Source organism: Mustela putorius, unplaced genomic scaffold (genome assembly GCF_011764305.1).
Source record: "Mustela putorius furo isolate JIRA1106 unplaced genomic scaffold, ASM1176430v1.1 tig00000549_pilon_pilon_pilon, whole genome shotgun sequence".
In the NCBI taxonomy this organism is placed as follows: Eukaryota; Metazoa; Chordata; class Mammalia; order Carnivora; family Mustelidae; genus Mustela; species Mustela putorius.
The window spans coordinates 708,491-733,513 of NW_025421411.1; the positions used below are offsets into that span (position 1 = coordinate 708,491).

The 25,023-nt window shown below is 41.5% G+C and overlaps 1 protein-coding gene across 1 annotated transcript in view; it reads right to left on the minus strand.

Annotated features, from left to right (window-relative positions):
• Nucleotides 1-25,023, minus strand: part of MSN (moesin) — an 83,546-nt gene that overhangs the window by 19,568 nt on the left and 38,955 nt on the right. Inside the window, exon 2 of the mRNA XM_004780009.3 lies at nucleotides 13,250-13,333. Within this exon, the coding sequence (XP_004780066.1) occupies nucleotides 13,250-13,333 (84 nt within the window). The remainder of the gene's footprint in view (nucleotides 1-13,249; nucleotides 13,334-25,023) is intronic.

A 25,023-nucleotide genomic window follows, 5' to 3' on the forward strand; every position in this document is an offset into this window, starting at 1 on the left:
GGGACCATTCGGGCTGAGCCTTCTCTTTTATCTTCCCTTTTTTTCCTGTCTGTCTCTCTCTTTTTTTCTTTTTCTTTTCTTTTTTCTCTCATTTGGGTGGGGAATCCTGATTTCTCAGAAGAGTCCTAGGGTGCACCTTGACTGCACCACAGTTGATACATCCAGCTACATCCGTTCAGTCATCTCTCACCAAAATGACTAGGAGGAGGAATGCCCAACAGAAGAAAAATACAGAGGATGGCCTTCTTCAACAGAGCTAATGGCTATTGACATAGACAATATGTCAGAAAGGGAATTCAGGCTAACAATTACCCAGGCAATAGCTAGGTTGGAGAAAGCCATGGATGACCAAACGGAATTGATTAGGGCAGAACTGAAAGCCACTAGGGATGATGTTCAAAATTCTCTCAATGAATTCCAATCTAATCTAAATTCTCTCAAAGCTAGGGTAACTGAGACAGAAGATAGAATTAGTGATCTGGAGGACAAACAGATAGAGAGAAATGATGAGGAGCAATCCTGGAACAAAGAGCTTAGAAGCCATGAAAACAGAATCAGGGAAATAAATGATGCCATGAAAAGTTCCAACGTCAGAATTATTGGAATCCCTGAAGGGGAGGAGAAAGAAAGAAGTCTAGAAGATAGAGTGGAACAAGTTGTCCATGAAAATTTTCCCAATCTCACGAATGGAACCAGCGTTCATGTACTAGAGGCAGAACAGTTTTCCCCCAAGATTATAGATTATCAATGTCCTCAAGACACCTAATAGTAAGAATGAAGAATTATAATTGCAGGCAGACTCTCTTGAAAACAGCCAGGACAAAGAAGCTCCTTACGTACAAAAGAAACCCATCAGAATAACCTTAGACCTGTCCACAGAGACCTGGCAAGCCAGAAAGGGCTGGCAAGATATATTCAGGGCACTAAGTGAGAAGAACATGCAGCCAAGAATACTTTATCCAGCAAGACTGACATTCAAAATCGATGGCGAGATAAAGAGTTTCCAAGACCAGCAAGGCTTAAAAGATTGTGCAACCACCAAGCCAACACTGCAGGAAATATTAAGGGGGGGGTTCTATAAAAGAGAAAAAATCCTAAAAATATTACTGAACAGAAATATGGAGACAATCTAAAGAAAGAAAGACCTCAAAGGTAACATGATGTCAATAAAAATGTATCTATCAATAATCACTCTCAGTGAATGGCCTAAATGTGCCCATAAAAGGACACAAGGTTGCAGATTGGATAAAACAACAGGACCCATCCATATGTTGTCTACAAGAGACACATTTTGAACCTAAAGATACAGCCAGACTGAAGGTGAAGGGATGGGGAAGCATCTTTCATGCCAATGGGCCTCAAAAGAAGGCCGGGGCAGCGATTCTCATATCAGATAAATTAGATTTTAAACTAAAAACTGTAGTCAGAGATACAGATGGACACTACATAATTATTTTTTTTTTAAAGATTTTATTTATTAATTTGACAGAGAGAAATCACAAGTAGACGGAGAGGCAGCCAGAGAGAGAGAGAGAGGGAAGCAGGCTCTCTGCTGAGCAGAGAGCCCGATGCGGGACTCGATCCCAGAACTCTGAGATCATGACTGGAGCCGAAGGCAGTGGCTTAACCCACTGAGCCACCCAGGCGCCCCATAATTCTTAAGGAGATTATCCACCAAGACAATATAACAATTGTAAATATCTACGCCCCCCAATATGGGAGCAGCGAATTACATAAGAAAACTGTTAATCAAGATAAAGAGTCATATTGATATGAATACATTAATAATAGGAGATCTAAACATGCCTCTCTCAGTAATAGACAGATCATCCAAGCAGAAAATCAATAAAGAAACAAGAGCATTGAATGACACATTGGACAAGATGGACCTCATAGATATATACAGAACATTCCATCTTAAAACAACAGAATACTCATTCTTCTCAAGTGCACACGGAACCATCTCCAGAATAGACCACATACTGGGTCACAAATCAGGACTCAACCTTACAAAAAGACTGATAGTATTCCTTGAATATTCTCAGATCACAATCCTTTGAAACTGGAGCTCAATCACAAGGAAAAGTTTGGAAGGAACTCAAACACCTGGAAGCTAAAGACCACCTTGCTTAAGAATGCTTGCATCAACCAGGAGATCAAAGAAGAACTTAAACAATTCATCGAAACCAATGAGAAACAAGACACTTTGGTCCAAAACCTATGGGATACAGCAAAGGCGGTCCTAAGGGGGAAATATGTAGCCACCCAAGCCTCCCTCAAAAAATCGAAAAAGCCAGAATACACCAGCTGTCTCTACACCTTAAAGAGCTGGAGAACCAACAACAAATCAAAACAACTCCACACATAAGAAGGGAAATAATCACGATTAGAGCAGAGATCAATGAGGTAGAAACCAGAGATACAGTAGAACGTATCAATGAAACTAGAAGCTGGTTTTTTTGAAAAAATCAATAAAATCAATAAACCATTGGCCACATTAATCCAAAGAAAAGAGAGAAGGCCCAAATTCATAAAATTATGAATAAAAAGGGAGAGATCACAACGAACACCAAGGAAGTAGAAACAATCATCAGAGGTTAATATCAACAGTTATATGCCAATAAGCTATATAACCTAGATGAAATGGATACATTCCTGGAATACTCTAAACTCTCACAATTGAACCAGGAAGAAATTGACAACCTGAATAGACGGATATCTAGTAACGAGACTGAAGCAGTGATCAAAAACCTCCCAAAAAGCAAGAGCCCAGGACCTGACTGATTCCCTGGGGAATTCTACCAAACTTTCAAAGAAGAAATAACACCTATTCTCCTGAAGATGTTTCAAAAAATTGAAGCAGAAGGAAAACCTCCAGACACTTTTTATGAAGCCAGCATTACCCTGATTCCCAAACCAGGCAAAGACCCCACCAAAAAGGAAAATCTCAGACCAATATCACTGAAGAATATGGATGATGGATGCTAAGATTCTCAACAAGATCCTAGAAAACAGGATCCAACAGCACATTAAAAAGATTATCCACCATGACCAGGTGGGATTCATACCTGGGCTACAAGGATGGTTCAACAACTGCAAAGCAATCAATGTGATAGAACAAATCAATAAGAGAAGAGAGAAGAACCACAAGGTCCTCTCAATTGATGCAGAAAAAGCATTTGACAAAATCCAGCATCCGTTCCTGATTAAAACGCTTCAAAGTATAGGGATAGAGGGAACATTCCTGAACTTCATAAAATCTATCTATGAAAGACCCACAGAAAATATCATCCTCAATGGGAAAAAGCTCGCAGCCTTCCCGTTGAGATCAAGAACACAAGGATGCCCACTCTTACCACTCTTGTTCAACATAGTATGAGAAGTCCTAGCAACAGCAATAAGACAACAAAGAGATATAAAAGGTATCCAAATTGGCAATGAAGAAGTCAAACTCTCTCTCTTCACAGATGACAAGATTCTTTATATGGAAAACCCAAGACTTCACCCCCAAAGTACTAGAACTTACAGAAATTCAGTAACGTGGCAAGATACAAAGTCAATGTTCAGAAAACAGTGGCTTTCTTATACACTAACAATGAAAATACAGAAAGGGAATTTAGGGAATCGATTCCATTTACTATATAGCACCAAGAACCATAAGAATCCTGGGAATAAACCTAACCAAAGAGGTAAAGGATCTGTACTCGAGGAACTACAGAATGCTCATGAAAGAAATTGAAGAAGACACAAAAAGATGTAAGAACATTCCATGCTCCTGGATCGGAAGAATAAACATTGTTAAAATGTCTATACTACCTAGAGCAATCTACACTTTTTTTAAATTTATTTTTTATTTATTTTCAGCTTAACAGTATTCATTATTTTTGCACCACACCCAGTGCTCCATGCAATCGGTGCCCTCTATAATACCCACCACCTGGTACCCCGACCTACCACCCCCCACCCCGTCAAACCCCTCAGATTGTTTTTCAGACACTTTTAATGCCATGCCGATCAAAATTTCACCAGTATTCTTCAAAGAGCTGGAGCAAATAATCCCAAGGTTTGTATGGAATCAGAAGAGACCCCCGAATTGCTAAGGAAATGTAGAAAAACAAAACTAAAACTGGCCGCATCACATTACCTGATTTCAAGCTTTACTACAAAGCTGTGATCATCAAGACAGCATGTTACTGGCATGAAAACAGACACACATACCAGTGGAACAGAGTAGAGAGCCCAGATATGGTCAAATAATCTTTGACAAAACAGGAAAAAAATATACAGTGAAAAAAAAGACAGTCTCTTCAATAAATGGTGCTGGGAAAACTGGACAGCTATATGTAGAAGAATGAAATTTGACCATTCTCTTATGCTATACACAAAGATAAACTCAAAATGGAAAGAAGACCTCCCTGTGAGACAGGAATCCATCAGAATCCTAGAGGCGAACATAGGCAGTAACCACTTCAGGAGCAGCCACAGCAACTTCTTTCAAGATAGGTCTCCAAAGGTGAAGGAAACAAAAGCGAAAATAAACTTTTGAGACTTCATCAAGATCAAAAGCTTCTGCACAGCAAAAGAAACAGTCAAGAAAACAAAGAGGCAACCCACAGAATGGGAGAAGATATTTGCAAATGACAGTAGAGACAAAAGGTTGATATACAGGATCTATAAAGAACTCCTCAAACTCAACACACACAAAACAGACAATCATATTAAAAAATGGGCAGAAGATATGAACAGACAATTCTCCAATGAAGACATACAAATGGCTATCAGACATATGAAAATATGTTCATCATCACTAGCCATCAGGGAGATTCAAATTAAAACCACATTGAGATACCACCTCGCACCAGTTAGAATGGCCAAAATTAGCAAGACAGGAAACAACATGTGTTGGAGAGGATGTGGAGAAAGGGGAACCCTCTTACACTGTTGGTGGGAATGCATGTTGGTGCAGCCCCTTCGGAGAACAGTGTGGAGATTCCTCAAGAAATTAAAAATAGAGCTTCCCTATGACCGTACAATTGCACTCCTGGGTATTTACCCCAAAGATACAGATGTAGTGAAAAGAAGGGCCATCTCTACTCCAATGTTTATAGCAGCAATGGCCACGGTCGCCAAACTGTGGAAAGAACCAAGATGCCCTTCACTGGATAAATGGATAAGGAAGATGTGGTCCATATACACGATGGAGTATTATGCCTCCATCAGAAAGGATGAATCCCCAACCTTTGTAGCAACATGGACGGGACTGGAAGAGATTATGCTAAGTGAAATAAGTCAAACAGAGAGAGTCAATTATCATATGGTTTCACTTATTTGTGCAGCATAACAAATAACATGGAGGACAAGGGGAGATGGAGAGGAGAAGGGAGTTGAGGGAAATTGGAAGGGGAGGTGAACCATGCGAGACTATGTACTCTGAAAAACAACCTGAGGATTTTGAAGGGGTTGGGGGTGGGAGGTTGGGGGAACCAGGTGGTGGGTATTTGGGAGGGCACGGATTGCATGAAGCACTGGGTGTGGTGCAAAAACAATGAATTCTGTTACGCTGAAAAGAAATAAAAAATTTAAAAAAAAAGAAAGGGTATAATATATAAAGTTCTATGGAAAGAGCCAAGATGGCCTTCAGCTGATGAATGGATAAAGAAGTTATAGTCCATACACACAATGGAATATTATGCATCCGTCAGAAAGGATGAATACTCAACTTTTGTGTCAACATGGATGGGATTGGAGGAGACTATGCTGAATGAAATACGTCAAACAGAGAGAGTCAATTATCATTTTCACTTACTTGTGGACCATAAGGAATAACATGGAGGACATTAGGAGAAGGAGAGGAAAAGTGAATTGGGAGAAATTGGAGGGGGAGACAAAGCACGAGAGACAGTGGACGCTGAGAAACAAACTGAGGGTTTTGGAAATGAGGGGGTGAGGGGATGGGTGAGCCTGGTGGTGGGTATTAAGGAGGGCACATATTGCATGGAGCAGTGAGCATAGTGTATAAACAATGAATCTTGAAACACTGAAAAAAATAAAATAAAATATATAAAAAAAGAAAAAAGGAAATAAATTAAAAATAGAGCTTCCCTATGACCCTGCAATTGCACTCCTGGGTATTTACCCCAAAGATACAGATGTAGTGAAACGATGGGCCATCTGTACCCCAATGTTCATAGCAGCAATGGCCACAGTCGCCAAACTGTGGAAAGAACCAAGATGCCCTTCACTGGATAAATGGATAAGGAAGATGTGGTCCATATACACAATGGAGTATTATGCCTCCATCAGAAAGGATGAATCCCCAACTTTTGTATCAATGTGGAGAGGACTGGAAGAGATTATGCTGAGTGAAATAAGTCAAGCAGAGAGAGTCAATTATCATATGGTTTCGCTTCTTTGTGGAGCATAAGAAATAACATGGAGGACATGGGGAGATGAAGAGGAGAAGGGAGTTGAGGGAAACTGGAGGGGGGATGAACCATGAGAGACCATGGACTCTGAAAAACAATCTGAGGGTTTTGAAGGGGTGGGGGTGGGAGAGCGGGGGATCCTGATGGTGGGTATTTTGGAGGGCACGTATTGCATGGAGCACTAGGTGTGGTGCATAAACAATGAATTCTGTTACACTGAAAAGAAATTAAATCTTAAAAATAAATAAATAAATAAGATTTACCAGTTCAAATGAAACAAAAGAAAAGAAAATAAGAAATACATTCCTATTTCCCACATACCTCTTGCTGACTTGAGTAATTAGGAACATGTTTTTAAAAGATAATTTGTGTGTGGGCAGTGTTAAGGAAAGATCAAAATACTTCCAGGATTCAATGGCAAGGTGAATGCCTGAGTCTAAGTTGATAGGCAATATGAATTGTCTATAAGTTTTAGATGGAGAACACAAAATGCTCATGTTGAAATGTGATATTGTGTTTTTATTTTAATATATTTGACAGAGACACAGCTAGAGAGAGGGAATACAAGCAGGGGAAGTGGGAGAAGGAGAAGCAGGGTTCCCGCTGATCAGGGAGTCCGGGGAGCAGGGGCTCGATCCCAGGGTCCTGGGTCCCAGGGTCCTGGGATCATGACCTGAGCCGAAGGCAGATGCTTAACAACTGAGCCACCCATGTGTCCCGTTTTGTTTTGTTTTCGTTTGGATTTTTGGAGAGGATAGAGGGGGAAGGTATTAGAAAAAGATACGTTTTATTTAAAGCACCTCTTATCTCATCCTAGACCTAAGGCAGAGCCTAACTAACAGTTCTAAAGATTTTCCACAGGGTTTTAGAAGAATAGCGACCAGATGCAATTGGTGCAGAAGAAGTAATTCAGCCCCAGGTGAGAAAGAGACACTGAAGATGCTGAAGATGGACCATTAGGGCCAGGACCCTAAGTCATGGGATGGCAGACTCAGAATAGAATTGGTAGGGGAGCAACTGGCCTCTGCCTGTACCAACTGTAGAGGCTTGGAGATCCCAGAATTAAAATGAACTAAGGCAGATAGACTACATAATCAGTCCTAGATGTCCCAAGAATGGGCTCCTTAGCCTCTTTTTGCACCATATTGTCCATTTCACTAGAAGGATGAGTAGGTTTATAATGAGAGGAAGATCACAGGACCTAAAATCGTTCCAGGATGTGGAGTATCTCTGAGGAGCGGTTGGACAAATAACAGTTAAAGTGAAATTAAAAAAAAAAAATCAGGATCAGTAGCAAATTTAATCTCTCTGAGCTCTGCCTCTTCCATTATGAACATAAAGAAATCAGATGCATATAAATTTTCCATGTCCTTAGGCTTCAGGGTTTTGGAGAAATGAGCGATCTCTCTCAGCGTCCACGAAGTCCCAAAGTGAGGAAATAAGGATGTGGAGGGAAGGAAATATGATCTAAAGTCAGAACTGAGACTGAAAAAGAAAAAAGGATATAACAGATGACCCCTGGACTCCAAGCTATAAGGAAATCTCCAATTAAGGTCCACAGAGTACTGAGAATCATTTGATCAGGCAACTCTTGTCTCTACTTGGAAATGAGGCCAAGCTTTGCTTGCTTCCAGCTTTGCTTCCGGCTGAGACTTCCACCCCAGAGAAAAGAGAAATCTTATTTTCTAGGTCCTGTTCCAGAAACAACATTTATGGCTGTAGTGACTAGGGTCCTTCCCATTCCATTCTGAGAACTAACTAACTAACTAACTAACTAATAAATTTATATGTGTGTGTGTGTGTGTGTGTGTGTGTGTATGTATACATATATATACACACACACACATATATAAATTTTATATATATTCTTTCTTGGCTCCCTTTGACCCCAGACTGCCAACTTACTGAGATGAGCCAGCACTTTTCAAAGCTTCTATGGAAGAATCCATAAGCAGCAGAACATAATAAATGCATATACCCCAGAGGACACAAAGGATAGCAGGATATAAGTAGATAGCTAAAGCCAGAATTTCTTTGAAGCCTCAGGTTTAATCTTAATTACATGCACACATTTTACATTCTACTCCTTAAATATCTATTTTTTTATTTTTTAAGATTTATTTATTTATTCAAGAGAAAGAGTACACATGCATGCATGAGTTGGGGGAGGGGCACAGGGGAGAATCCTCAAGCAGACTCGTGGCTAAGTGTGGAACCCCAGGTGGGCTGAGTCCCACAAACCAGAAATAGGGTTGGTGGCAACCCCTACCAGAACTTTCCAGTTGTACATTGATTTGCTTTCAGGTAGGTGATTGATGCAGCTGCTCCCAAGCCTGTAATGGGGTCTCAGTGGGCCTCAGGTGTTTGGGCACTGATGGAGTTTGGAGGGACAAGAGTTGGACACTCAACCAACTGAGACACCTATGTACCCCAATGTTTTAAAAAGATAACATCTATAAGTAAAAGTGATGCTCCAAGATACTAAATCAAGGGACACCTGGGTGGCTCAGTCACTTAAGCATCTGTCTTCAGTTTAGGTCATGATCCTAGGGTCTTGGGATAGAGTCCCACATTGGGCTCCTTGCTCAGCAGGGAGCCTGCTTCTCCCTCTGTCTACAACTCCCCCTGCTTGTGCACTTCCTCTCTCTCTCTCTCTCCCTCTGACAAACAAATAAAATCTTTAAAAAAAGATACTAAATCAAATTCATCCCACAGCTCTCTGTACCTCCTAAAATCTGCAATATACACATACAGGAACTAGGACTTCAGTTTTTTAAGACACTGGCTGTGAATTCTATTGAGCCACACAACACAAACCCTCATGACAGACTGTGAAGCATTATAGGGTCCAAGCAGCATAAACTTGAAAACTGAGGTCCAGTGAGGGGAAGGGATTTGCCTCTGAGAAAATCCTCACTAATTACTAGGAGCATCTGAATGTAACAAAGAACCCTCTTTTGTCTCTCTTCTGCATGTGAAGGTGGCCTATATCTGAGGTTTATGGAGGGAAGGGGCAATTAGGTCAATTCCAGAGCCCATGCAGAATCCCCCATGCATCTGAGTGAATCAACTAGTGAGGAAATGAGCCACTTCAGAAGTCCAGAGCAGGACTGGAAAGCAAGGCTGGAGCCTCAAAATGAAAACTGTGAAAAATTACGTGCAAACTCCATCAGTGCCCAAACACCTGAGGCCCACTGAGACCCCATTACAGGCTTGGCAGCAGCTGCATCAATTACCTACCTGAAAGCAAATCAATGTACAACTGGAAAGTTCTGGTAGGGGTTGCCACCAACCCTGTTTCTGCTACTCCACACTGCCTGTGTTCGAGTGGCCACCTGATCTATAGCACAGAACAAACTCAGCTAGGATTCTAAGTTTAGAGACAAATTTCCTCCACTCAGAATAGGAATAGGCAAAGAGAAGAGAGGTCACTGAGGACACAGCTGACAAAAGGTTCTGGGAAAACCACAAATTATATATGCCTCGATTCAAGCCACTATACCACTTCCTAGCTATCTAACCTTAAATAGACCTTTTCCCCCTGTAAGACTCAATCCTTCACCTAAGATAGAGTTATTACTATTATAATAATAGATGTTAATTATTTTATAGAATAAAAATGAAAGAAAAAGAAGAAAGGTTATTGTCTTCAATGCAGAATCCACAAATCATAAAGACTTTACCAAGCCAGAAAAGCTTCCTGATTTAATGGCTCCCTTATCCGTACCTCCAGGGCAATTTCTACTACCTATTTAGCCCTCAATAAGAGCAACAAACATTTGAGTGTCTCCTATACACGAGACACTTTACTTATTTGAGGATTAAATAAGACCACAAAATCTCTGAAATTAGTTTGATTACCATTTCACTAAGAAGATTTAAGTCCCAAGAGGCTAAATGAGACATCCAAGATCACACAGCTGAGTAGGACAGAATTTGAGCCCAAGGCTGACACTAAATCCCAGACTTTAAACACTGTATATCACTTCTTTTTTTTTAAAGATTTTATTTATTTATTTGACAGACAGATATCACAAGTAGTTGGGGGGGGAAGCAGGCTCCCCACTGAGCAGAGAGCCCCATGTGGGGCTCAATCTCAGGGACCCTGAGATCATGACCTGAGCTGAAGGCAGATGTCTTAATCCACTGAGCCACCCAGGCGCCCCTATACATCACTTCTATACACAATCTGAACTTCAAGGGTGTTTTATTCCATGTGGGAAGAGAGCGGTATTGCATTTACTTGTCTCTCCTTCTATAGGTACAGACAGGACAGAGATGGTATTTAACAGTCTAGAGATTTTTCCTGAGACACAGTAGACCTTTAGTCAACAGTGAATCAGTCAGTGAACAAATGAATGAATGGTTGCTCTGAGATTTCACCTTTCTTGCGGAGTTCAGTATCTTGAAGCCAAGAGGCAGGTAGAGTTAGAGCCCCTGGCGGGGGTGGAGCCAGGCAAGGGGTTCTCAAAAATGTAACTCATGGTGGTCACACTGCCCCTTAGTGGCACCTAGGTAACCAAGAGCCCTCTGAAGAACCTCAGGCTTTAGAAGTGGTGGTAAGTGCAGGACTGCTGTAGCAAAACATGTTCTCTCCATTCCCTAGTTGTGCACACACTCACAAAGTTAAACGGAAAAACTGTAGGCCACATTTCCCTTTCCCACCAGGTCTTGTGTGTCCTCGAGCTATGACTTCCCATTGTTGCTTGTTATTTATTACTAATGCCAAAGAGGGTGCTTCCTTTCCAGTCAGCTTCCTCTCTGGTCAATGGCCAGAGTTCCAGGGTGGGCCCAGAGCTTTTGTCTATTCCTTCCAAGGAGTCCAGCTCCTTCCTCCTAGGCCCCAATTCCACCAGGAGGGCCTCCCTGAATAATGAATCTCAAAGGCCAGTAAGAACGGACTTCTTCTCTTATGACTCACTCATTAAGTTAGAGAGAGAAAAAAGATAGTATTCCCCAACAGCATGTGAACACATACCTCTGTGGATTCCCATCCAGATCTGACTTGGCCCTGAGAGTGCCAGATTGTCAACTCCTTATTTGAGTTCAAATCTTTTTCCCTTTTTCACCCATGGAGTCCCATATCTTCCCCAACTTACCTCACAGAACATTACTGCTCCCTCCTTCCTATGACAGCCCCTCAGAAATATCAAGACAGAAAACACATCTTCTCTTAAGTCTTCTAGACCCAACCAGCCTCATTTACCCAGGCAGAATATTACAGTGGGAAAACTATAGTTTTGCAGAGTTGTATTTGAAACTCCATATTATAACTTACTAACTTATATATATTATAACTTACTAAGTTATAACATAGCATAGCTTACATAACCTAGAGTATGTTCTTTTACTTGTCAGAGGCAAGATCTTTGCAAGGATTAAAGCACCTAGCCAAGGCTAGTTCATATTAAGTGCTCAATAAATGGTATTTCTCAAAACAACACTGATCTTCCAGATGAGAAGTCATGAACTCACTGGTTTTCTCCCTTTCCTCTCTCCAGCCAGTATGAAAGCTTCAGAGTCTCTCAAAGGTTTTGTTTGGGAAGTAGTTGCTTTCACAACTAGCATACCATCTGTCCAGGGCTCCCTACCATCTGAGCTTCATACAGAACAACACCCACAGTACACAAATCAAACCAACACGAACAAAGAATTACCATGCCTTGTGGCTTTTTGAAGTTAATAAGCCTCTTTGTTCAAGAATTTTTCTGCCCTAGGTTCTAAATGATGCCTTCCTCCCCTCCCTCCACAGTTACCTCCCTCCAATGAAAATGAACAAAGCCCCAGTGTTGAAGGCAGGGAATGGAATCATTTGGCTTGAGAAGGGTAATGTGTAGAACAAGGGGTCTGGGAAGGAGTCTAAGAAGAGGCCAAAGGAGCCTTTCTTCCTTTCCCTCCACAGCTCTGGTAAGTTCTTAGACAACAAAGGGACTCAGAGGGCAAAGGATAAAGAAGGCCTAGAAAATCCAACAAGGTAACATATCCTAGACAATATCAGACCCCCACTTACCAGAAACTGGTAGGCAAACAGGATAATGACCCACCTGAAGGGATGCAAACCCCATTTTGCTTGTCACAGACAGCATGTTCCCTTGGCCCCTGGAAAGTCTTTGAATGCTGAAAGATTCTGTGGCCCCCCCACCCAGGTATTAGATTATATATAGCATATCCCTTCTGATAATAGTGACTCCCCATGAAGGGATATCCCTTGCATTGGAGATGGGAATGACACATCAGCATTATTTCCATGGCATGAGTGCAAGGTATGAAGTACCCTCATAATGCATTTAGCACTCCCAGTGGTGTCCTAAGTCCCAATATTCTTCTGAAGGAAATGCACATAGAGGACAATACCTCAGAGAGAATAAGTTTGTTTCCTTCTACTAGGAAGAAAACAAAAAAGTGACAGAGGTCAGTGACTAGAATGCAGCATTGAAATCCCAGCCAGATATTGGATAGATACACTAAGTTATTTTATTTCTGAGTCTCATTATTAAAATGGGGAAGAGATCACTTGCATCTTTCAGAGTTGAGAGGAAGGTTCCATGTGTTAATATTTTTAGAGCATGTAACACAGAGTCACACTCTGCTTGCTTCTCTTTTCTACCATGTTCAGGACCAAGGATAGGATTAATTGGAGCCATCTGAGGTGCAGGTTGCCAAAGTTAAACTCTGCCTCCTTTGTTATTAAGGCAAGGGTCAGCCTTTGCTTGGAATTATCTGGGAGGAGCATGTAGGAGAAAAGATTCCCAAGAAGTGGGCATTGTGGAGGGAACTACTGGGAGAGGTAGAAGAGACTAAGAAACAAATAGTCCATCCCTTACCTGGTCAAACAGCTGTTTTCCAGTGGTGTTGGGCTGAATGGCAAACTCCAGCTCTGCGTCCATGGTGGTCACACGCACATTGATCTAGGATGAGATCAAAAGAGGCAAGTTAGTTGTCTGGCTCTGAGCTTAGCAGAGCATGGGACAGATATATTGTTCAACCACAGAAGAAGGAACTAGGGTTCTAAGAATCTGAGCAACTTAGATATTGGTGGGAAGGAAGGGAGAATACTGAAATAAACAAAAAATAACTAGGCCCTGGCTCCCAACCAGCTTATGAAGACAAAAAACATAGTCAAAGAGCAATGCTTACCAAGGGGCAAACACATGAATGCAAATCAGCCAACTTTCAAGAGGAAGCAAGTGCTGACTGTACTTCTTCCAGGAAGCCTTCCCCACCTACACCAGGCAGCTCTAGGCCCAAAGCATTCTCTTCCCACCTCTGATCCACAGCCTGGATTATCTGCAGTACTTGTCTTTGCAGACACAAGTTAAGGGGAAGATAAAGAACATTGGGCTCCAAGCCTAGCACTGCAACTGTCTCAATCTACAACCTTGGATAAGTCTTATCTCTTTCCTGGGCCCTAGTTCACCTCATCTGTACAACAATAGTAATGCAGGGGCGAGGGTGTCAATTACACTAGGTGATGACCATTTCAATACTGGTGTCTATGGTGGTATATACTGACTTGCACTGTTACTACATCTTGCTTTTATGTTTCATTGGTCTCTCTAAGCACAAAAGAGAGAAGGGGCCTTACCAAAGGTAGGTGTGGGTGGCACAGAGATGCTACAAAAGCCAAGTCAGCAGAGGGGAAAAAGGAATGGGACAGGTCCCAGTGAAACTAATAGGTAGCCACACAAACAATTTTATAACCACTGGAAAAAGTACCATCTGCTTTTTTTTTTTTTAAGATTTTATTTATTTATTTGAGAGAGAGAGAGAGAGATTTCAGGTAGGTAGAGAAGCCTAACCCACTGAGCCACCCAAGCACCTCGAAAAGTACTGTCTGCTTTTACAAATAGAACCCTTAGCTGATATTGATAGCTGAAATTTCATCAATAAAGATTTGTTCTTTTGACTGAAAACTTGGTAGTATTGGTAGCAGTAGGAGCAATATGCAGTAGCTTTTATGTTTGGAGACTTGCTACTCACTAGGTAATTCATGTGCACCATCCCATTTAATATCAACAATCACCTTGTGAAGTAGATAAGGTTATCTCCACAAGAAATAAATATTTGTCTAAAGTCATATCATTAGTAAAGCAGAAGACAGGGTTTGAATTCAGATCTAAGTCCAAACCTCAATTTAAACGAATACACTAAAACTTTTATACATCAAAGTGCAAAATATTCCCCATGAGAGGAAATAAAATATTAATTATTTAAGTTGTGGGACATTTTTCATAAGTACTCTATATAGTATGGCCACAATTTGACTTGTTATATAAGGTCATATAAAATATTTTGAAGATTGGGTGCCTGGGTGGCTCAGTGGGTTAGGCTCAGGTCATGATCTTGGGGTCCTGGAATTGAGCCCCACATCAGGCTCTCTGCTCAGCAGGGAGCCTCCTTCCCCTTCTTTCTCTGCCTGCCCCTCTGCCTGCCTCTCTGCCTACTTGTGATCTCTCTCTGTGTCAAATAAATAAATAAAATCTTTTAAAAAATATTTTGAAGACTATTTCATGCCCAGGGAAAATACTTCAGTAATATGAAACAAGGAAGGGTAAGCAACAAGACTACATGAGCTCAATTCTATAAACAGTATGTACACAGAGAGAATTATTGCAATCATGCCCAAGTACTAGTCAGGCTTGGTTTTAGGGTGGTTATGAATGTGTTCTCTATTCTTTGAATTGAAAAAAAAAAATGAATCTACATTTTCTAAGATGCTTATATACTACTTACACTATTAGTTGAGACTAAAAATAGAATTAATAAAAAATGCAAATCCCCATTAGGTTTATGTAGGTAAGACATAAACCTAATCAGTCTTTGACATCTCTGGGTCTTTCCTGGGCGTAGGGGTCAGTTAGGGGGTAAGAGGGGGCCAAATACCATTTTGCCAGTTGAACAATTCTGATGAGGACCAGGCCTGGGGAACAACTTTGTAAATAAATATCACTAGGGAGTCAGGGAGGAAATCTATTTCAAGATAGACAATGGGACAGGAAAGGCCCTGAAGGCAGGAACAAGTAAGGCAAATTACCCCAGAGGGGGACAACAGGCAAGATTAGCCACCTTGACTTGGTGTTATCCTAGGCTTCCTGCCAATCCAGTAACCCTGTAGAATGGGCCTTCATAAGGTAGTGAGAATGAAGCCTGATGGCCTAGAATTTGGCCTCAACATCTAGCCTCATATCACCCTTGAACGGACTCAAGGGAGACCTCAAAACACCAATGACTGAGGAGGTAGGAAAAAGTGGAAAAGAGCCAGTAGGGCTTTTAATACACTGGACTTCATTATCACCTCAAGGTTTCTGTCTTACTTTGAGTTACCTCTCCAGTACCCAAGACTCAATAGGTACTCAGAAGATGGTTAAATGAGCAGTTCTAAACATGGGAATATAAGAAATACAGAGATCAAGCATAGTCTAAAGACCCAGAGGTGGGAAGATTTTATATCTTATCTTTTTACTGTGCCATGGACCCTTTTGGGCAGTCTGATAAAGTCTATGGACCAACCCCTTTTCAGAATATATGTGAATGCATGAAATACAGTGATACAAAGAAACCAATTATATTTAAATAATTATAAAAATGTGTGCTTTTTATAACATTAAGTAATTGCCTAGCACTGTATCTTAGTAGTTATTATTAGTGTAATTTTAACATTATGTTGAGCATAGAAATATTTTGAGAAATCTATAGTACAGAGAATTGAGTAATGTATTGAATTGCCAAATTACTATGTTGTATACTTGAAACTAATATTAACACTGTGTACCAAGTATACTTTAATAATACATTTTTAAGTTAATAAAATAAGAATAAAACCTCAGCAAAAAATTGTGATATAAAAGTTTCTAAGATTTCCATTAGTGACAAAGTCACTGGTACTGCCATTTTTACCACTCCTTTTTTTGTTCATATTCATTTTTTTTTCATTTTATTATAAACAGATGTAACTCAGAAACAGCCAAATGGAAAACATGCACAGGACAGGGTAGGCAGGGGTTTGAGAGATACAGAGCTTCCTGCCTTCTCCAGCTGGGCCACCTTCCTAGCACCTCCATGCTTTTATCAGCTCTAAGGCTCTCCTCATTCTGTCATTTAGGGTTTTTTGTTTTTTTGTTTTTTTATATTTCACATTTTTATTAAGTTCAATTAGCCAACATATTAGGGTTTTTTTTGAAAAATAAAAAAATATATTTTGTTTATACACCAGCAAGTTGGGCTTGCTCATTAAAAATAATTATGTTGGAGCACCTGGGTGGCTCAGTCAGTTAAGCATCTGCCTTCAGCTCAGGTCATGATCCCAGAGTCCTGGGATAGAGCCCCACATCAGGCTCCCTGCTCAGCAGGAAGTTTGCTTTTCCCTCTCCTACTTCCTCTGCTTGTATTCCTCTCTTGCTGTCTCTCTCTCTGTCAAATAAATAAATAAAAGCTTTTAAAATATATGTTTATTAGCATTTTAATTTTTTTGTCCTTGGTTTATTTTTCTATTGGGCTGTTCTCTTTATCTATTAAGTAATTAGTTATATCTATTATATACTAAGGTCATGGTTGGACAAATATTTTTTCCCGGTTATTTGTGTTAGATCGTCTAACATTTTTTTCCTATAGTATTTTGTACATAATTAATTTGTCATTATTTTCCTTTGTAGATTCTGGGGCTTGTATCTTTCTTTTCTTTTTTTATTTATCATGTTCAATTAGCCAACATAAATACATCATTAGTTTTTGATGTAGTGTTCAAAGATTCAATAGTTGTATATAACACCCCATGCTCATTACATCACTTGCCCTCTTTAATATCCATCACCAGGCTCACCCATATCCCCACACCCCTCCCCTCTGAAACCCTCTTTTTTTTTTTTTTTCCGGTAGTCCATAGTGTCTGATGGTTGGTTTCCCTCTCTGGTTTCTCCCCCTTCATTTTTCCCTTCCTTCCCCTAATATCCTCCATGCTATTCTTTATGTTCCACATATAAGTGAAACCATATGATAATGCTCTTTCTCTGTTTGACTTATTTTTTTTTACTTATTTCGCTTAGCATAATCTCCTCCAGTTCCAACCATGTCGATGGAAATGGTGGGTATTTATCCTTTCTGATGGCTGAGTAATAGTCCATTGTATATATGAACCACATCTTCTTTATCCATTCATCTGTTGAAGGGCATCTTCGTTCCTTCCATAGTTTGGCTACTATGGATATTGCTGCTATAAACATTGGGGTGCCTATGGCCCTTTTTTTCACTACCTCTGTATCTTTGGGGTAAATGCCTAGTAGTGCAATTTCACTTATATTCATAATTGAAGGAGGTCCAAATCTCAGTGAGAGGTTAGTACAAACAGATATGTAATTTTTCTCAATCCACTCTCATAGATCTTTCCCACTTCAGATTATATCCATGGACCCCTATGGAGGCCTAAAAATTCCAAGTTAAGGAGCTCCCTATAAATTTATTTCAATTCACCCAATATTAATGGAACAAAACATTTAAGGAACTATCATTAGAGTAGAGCTCTAGGACCAGTCCTTGACCCCGAAGCACTTATTGAATAGGAAAACTATACTATACAAGGAAGACCCTGAGAAATGCCATAGCAGAACAAAAGAAACATTTTGTGGTGATAAGAAACCACAGTTCAAAGTGATATTTGCACTGGTCCACAAGGATAAGCTGTATTAAAGAAAGAGAGAGAGAGAGGGAGAGAAAGAAAGAAATATAGAAAGATTGTGGGATGGGGGGAAGAACATCCAAATGTCCCAGGTAGAGAAATCAGTATGAGCAATGGCCCAGAATGAGACAGGGATGGAGATGGCCCATTGAGAAGCAGATCTACTTCAGGGTGAATGTGGACTACACAGTGAAGTGTAGGCAGAGAGGCTGGGAAGCTAAGTGGAGGGCCTTGAGGTTTATACTAAAGAGCTGGGCCTTAACCTATTGGAAGGCCAGCCATCCTTGAGGCTTTGAGCAGAGTGGGGCAGACTCAGAATGATGCTTTTTGAAGAAAGTGCCCAGGGAAGAAACTGATGAAAGAGGTAGGATTCCAAGGAAATATTCCATAGTCTATGAGTCCCCTTTATTTCACACTATTGGGAAGAATTTTCAAAGTAAATAAGCCAGTGTTAATCACAGATCATATTAATCACAGGTCATGCCAATGTAACATCTTTAGGGTCTAGTTCAGAAGTCCAAATATTTAAGTCAGATATTTGTTAAAGAAATGTTTCTTGAATAAATCAATTGGTAGAAAAGGACGTAGCCTGGGTTAGGAATAAGAATGTCATACACATTAGTGTTGTCTATGCTTCCTTCCTCTTAAATAGAGCATGACCCCAGAACAAGGGCTCTTCTAAAATCTAAAGATGTCTAGCTGAAACCAAACTGGAAACTACTTCTCCAGAATTCCTGTCCAGGGTTTCTGCCATTTCCACAGTAGCTGTTACTCTAGGGAGAACAGTCTAATATCTCCTGAATTTCACTGAGGACAAATAATCTTAGGTTTAAAAAAATAGAAAGAAAAGCAAACACAAAGGGACTTCTATTCTTGCCACCACTTAACTCAGAAGAAAATGAGAGTCATGAGGACAGGGTCATTGGTCTGTACTCTCCTGTTTTCTGTATGTCCGAGGTAGAGGGGGAATAAGGGTAATAACACAGCTGGGGCTTGAAGGTGATAGGTAGAACAGGTGTCTTGTTCAACGAAGATCCCTTGTTCTCCCTTAGAATAATCTGGAACCCAAGTGTGTAAAATAAGCTGCATGCCCAGACCCACTGATACACAGGGCCCACTGGACTCTCACCCTAGTACTTAGGTACCCACTGCCTTCCTTTGAGGCCTGTTCTCTGCAATTTCAGTGAGAAGAGGGTTATCTTGTTTGAGAGGCAAGAACCTGAAAATAAAACCTCTGAAGTCAGCAGAAATTTCCTGGGAAGCCCCTCAGCTTGGCAGGAGTAGAGGAACTGGCCTGGGTGGGGGTATCATTTCAATTTGTAGAGAATTAAATACTTTTCAAACCCTGTCCCTGAGGATCTAGCCGCAGTCTGAGTTTAAAGACTGTGTCTCTGGAGAACACTAAGGGTTTAAGGAACAAGAACAAAAAGTTTGGTTGTGGTAGGGACGGTGTCATCCTCTCATACACTAGCCTCCCCACCTCTAGCCCAAGAACAATAAATATACTGTTATTTATTGAACAACTGAACACAGACACTTTCCACACCAATGTCCTTCACTGGAGACTAACAAACAAATCTTAGTGATCTGCCATCCAAAGCCGTCAGGAAACTGGGATCTCTCCTCTGTCCCCAGGTGGCTGACCTAGAAAACAAAAATAACCAGGCAGATGTGCAGCAGCTGGGGTACTTTGGATTCTGGGCCTGGCCAGCTTCAAAGAAGGGACCAACCCTCTCTTTTCCTAGAGCCAACAACATCCAGGTAAGCAGTAGCCAGACCACACAGTGAGGAGATCAGGGCAATGTTTCCCCTCATTTGTCCAATATCGCTGAACTTCAAGATGGCTTTCCCTGGAAAGAAATTTGGGGGAGGCAGAGCAGCAAGTAGAGAGAGTTAAATAACCACAAGTTACTTGCCTGAAGCATGGACATGTAAACCAGAAAGAATTAAAATTACAGGTGGTGGGTATTAGAGAAGGCACAGATTGCATGGAGCACTGGGTGTGGTGCAAAAATAATGAATACTGTTATGCTGAAAATAAATAAAAAATAAATTTAAAAAAATTACTGGCCCCACTTCATGGATGATGAAACTGAAATACACAGAAGCAGGTGACAGAAGGATAGAAATGAACACTTACTGAATACCAACTATGTGCCAAGCCCCATCATCCACAGCCCCACTTTATATCACTGAAGCCAAATTTACTCAGCCAGCAAGCGAGGAAGGTCTTCTCTAGACATTCCCAGAGCTCCTTCCATGACTTCACTCCTCTCTCTGGTCATGCTGGTTTCACTGCTGACTTCAGACACTGCCTTGGCAACTCTTTTGGCCAAGGACCAAACACTCTGGCATTGGAAGCCTGAGCACATCTGGGAAACACTCCTTGGGAAGGCCCCCTCACAGGGGCAGAGCTTGTGAGTCAGCCCAATTGTGTCTGAGCTCAATGACCTCACCCCCAATTGCCACCTCCCCATTCTCAAGGGCTCTGGCATTTCTGTGGAGCTGCTGGTATAAAGAAGACAAAGGCAAGTGGGAAAGGGGGACAAAGCAGGATAAACCTTACCAGGGCAACCTCAGAACTTCAGTCTCTCCACTGGACAGAGAACAGTCACCACAGTGTTACTCAAACTACCTAATCCCCACTATTTAGGCTCCAGCACCAACCATTTCCTGCTGCCAGAACGGAGGCAAGGCCAGGGCAGGGCAGAGCAAGGCCTGGTCTGTCCTGCTTCTTGGAATGACAGCACTGCCTCAAGCAGCTGTTTTCCATAAGGAGGGAAACAAGGGTTGCTTTGAATCTCCAGCTTAGGAGGTATTCTCCTTCCCCCCTCCCCTCTTCCACTGACTCACTTACTTCCCAGCAACTCAGCCACTGTTGACTTGGAAATGGTACCTGGAACAGTAATCTGTTCTGACCTCTTCCTGCCCATCTCTAGACCCTTAACACAGCCATCAACACTTGCCTGGGATTAACCCTTCCCGTGCCTGTGCCTTTTCCCAGTAGTTTCTACAAAGGAGAGCTATATCCAACCCCATCTATACTCGTATCTTAATGGGTCAGCACTTCTTTACTTCAAGTGCTGCAAAGACCATGGGAGACAAGGATTCCCCTTTTACTTGCTTTGATTCAATCCTGCCCTCCCAAAGCTCCCCAAGAATCAATGGGAGATAAGTACATATTAGAAATGGGGTGTTACTCCACCATTCACCATATATTTGGGGAAGTAACCCCCACATGTAACTAATCTCTCTTAGCAATGAGAACATATCTAGTCACTATGGGACTGAGAGTTCAGAGCAGAGGCCAAAGCTGCAAAGGTCAGATACAATGAGACTACCTTAGCAAGCTGCGGCTTCCCCAATTAATCTAGCCTTAATTGTATGACCTTTCGAATCAAGCTCAGACTGAGGTAGAGTCCCCCTCTCAACACATGAAGATCAGAAAGTAAACTTTTCACCATGTGCACCTAACTCCAGGACTTACTCTCAAAATCAGCTCAGCCAAACCATACTCCAGGATCAAACAATACCTACTCCCTTACCCCTACCCCAGCTCATCTCTCCTTCTTAGTTACAGAGACTGCCCAACCAGTTCCTCAGCACAGCCATTCCTCAAAATTAAAATCCACTCATTCTAGTCTCTCATCTGGCTCCTGCAGAATAGCATCCTTCTGAACTTCTCATCCCTGCTCTCAGAACAAACAGACTATGAAGACTATGTGGAGGAAGCTGGGCCATCTTGCTTCCATGAAAAACCCCAAGCTGGCATGGTTAGGAAGTCTAGCTTTCAACAGAAGGCAGGCCTAACTTTCAGACTCTGAGACATTCACCAACATTGATTCTAGAGAAACTAAACCTTTCATAACACCATAGAAGAAAACTCAAAGATCCTTGTTTCTAAGACAGCTTCTTTTGCAAAAACTTGGATAGCAACTGATTGGGAAGTTCCCCGACAGCAGACACAGCCAAGATCTGAAACAGAATCTGGTGAGGAGAGAGTGGGATGCAACAGGCAAAGAGGCATGGAATTTCAGGAACAGATTTATATCTAAGTAGCTAAGAACAACAGATTTCTCAATTCCCATAAAACTCTGAAGCTGCTGAAATAAAAGAGAACAGGACCCATCATTAATAAAATAGTCTCCCAAATGGCCAAAGCCCCTCTCTGGGACTACACCCAGCTGGATTTCAGTCTTTCACATCAGTTCCATGCTTGACCCAGCTTCCCACCTGCAAATTTAAAAAGAAGTATTTGCAGGCTAGAAACATGGAGCATTTGCAGCTGTCTGGAGATACCAGGTCTTCCCAGGGCACCAGAAGCGGGCTCTACTTTCTCTGATTAGGAACCCACCCCAGAAATCTCCAGCATCACAGCTCTGAAGCACACTGGGGCTGATCCAAGCATCAGCCTGAGTTCTGTCTAATACTCATGGGATTTCTTCCCTGTCTTATGCTCCTGGGTATTAAAAATCGCTGAAGCCAGGATCAGTTGACTCAGCAGGGGCAGGAGGAGGCTTCTAGGCCAAGTCAAAAAGCTGTTTTTAACCCCAGAGGTAGGCTAAGGTCTGCTTTCTGCCAACCTTATTGGTAAGCCAAGAGCTAAACCCAGTATCTGGAAAACCCACAAAATTTGAGTCCTTGTCCCAGAAATAATTGTCTCAGCTCTTTGAGGAGTGAAGCATGGCATGACAGAAAAAGGCTTTGCAGCTTCTTTCACCTCCCTTTTTTTTAAAACTCAGTTTCCAAAACTATAAAACAGGTCTAATAATATCAACTTCACAACAAGGTCATTGGGAGATTTAGGTTAAAATAAGAGACATGAAAATACATAGCACATCACAAGTAGAATGGGAAGACTACTAACCCCTCCTTTTTGACCGTATATTTTTAAAATATTTTATTTATTTATATATTTCTTTGAGAGAGAGGGAGTGAGCAGAGGGAAAGGAACAAGCAGACTCCCTGGTCAGCAGGGAGCCCAGATGCAGGGCTCAATACCGTAGGCAAGGCTCAATCCCAGCACCCTGGGATCATGACCTGAGCCAAAGGCAGACGCTTAACCAACTGAGCCTCCTAGGCACCCCACATTTTTAGCCATGTTATTACAGATATCCTACCTCTCAGAAATGATTTAAAATGAAAATGTGTCCAACTGTAGAGGTCTAGGGGCTACCCAAGAAGACCTCCAGAAAGCCCTTTCAGCATAAAGGACATGTGCACTTTGGGGACAAACTCTAAAATGTGATTAGAATTCTAGTTGGTTAACAATGTGAAGCCATGCACATCAGGTACACACATGCATATCCTTGCATGCATTATTTTAAATATGTTCTCTCTTGGGAGGAATGGGGATTTTCCCCAAGAAGCAAAGTCCTGGGGAGAGATAGAACACAACAAAGCACCTATCCTACCTTGTCCTTTATAGAGGCTGCCTGATTTTCATTACGCTGGGCTCTGCCTTGCCATTTTTTCCAATCAAGTTTCACCAAAATACACAACTCCCTACCCCTCAACACAACCCACCAGGACCTCCAAACTTTCTTCAGCTGGTATCCAGAAAAATCACAAGCTGTATCTGTAAACTGGCTTATCATATTCACCTAAGGAAATTTTTGAAATACACATACCCTGAACTCACCCACAGAAATTCTGATTTATTATATAAGAGGGAGGGCATGGACATCAGAAGTTAAGAACTTCAGATAATTCTAAGGCTCAGCCAGATTTGGGAAACTGTCATGGAATACAGTTCCCTGAACCAACCTTCTCACGGGCTAGTGTTATTATGGTTAGATGGATGCTTGAAGGAAGGGAAACACAAGTAGAGAACAACTATGGAGACATTTAGGCTACTGGGCCTGGTGAACAGCTCTCCAAAATTGAATGCAGCCCACCTCCACAAAAGATGAGCAATGCAAACAGTCCTGCTACTGCTGCCAAATCCCACTGCAACCTGGTCTCCCTATTTGTAAAATAGGGCAGGGATTATCCTTGTCCCTTGCTAGCTGGTATCACTCCCCACCACCAGAGATAGTATCATGCCCTAAAGCAATGCCTCTGTTGTAGGAACAACATAGCTTTGTATTCTGAAACTATATGCAAGCTCCTACTTTACCAATTAAGACATGAGCTTTCCAACTTCTCATCTGCAAAATGGGCATAATGATGCCAACCTGGCAGAGTGTCCTGCAGTGTTTCCCAAACCTAACTGATCGTAAGAATCATTAGGGGCACTAATTTAAAAACACAGAATCCTGGACCCCATTCCAAACTGAAACAGACAGAAGAGGATCTTAGAAATTAGTGGGTTTTTTTTTTCTTATCCCTTAGGAAATTTAAAGAAACTTCACCTGCCACAGACACTGTTGAGAGGAGATGAGGGGTTGGATCAGAGGTCTGGTTTTCTAAACTGCTCTCTGGTCCAGATACCCTTATGACAGGGACTTTGAAGTTAGGGCCAGCAGAGAAGGCTCTGCAGGCAGGAGAGGGAGACTTTGGAATTCTAAACAGAAATCTAAATGCTTTCTGGAATGATCAAATGCTTAGGTGATTGTCCAGAGCCTTCCACCATCCTCACATCTAGTTAAGAATCAGACAATGGGAGGGGCACCTGGGTGGCTCAGTCAGTTAAGCATCTGCCTTCAGCTCAGGTCATGATCCTGGAGTCCTGGGATTGAGCCCCGCATCAGGTTCCCTGCTTAGCAGGGAGTCTGTTTCTTCCTTCCCTTGCCTCTTCCCTGGCTCATGCTCTCTCTCTCTCTCAAATAAATAAATAAATTGATTGGACAGTTGCCACTGGACACTGGATCACTCAGCCTCCCAAATAAATAAATAAAATCTTTTAAAAAATCAGACAATTGAAGAAAACAACTGATGCAGATACCTCACCAGCCAAAACACATTGATCAGAATGTTCTAATTAGG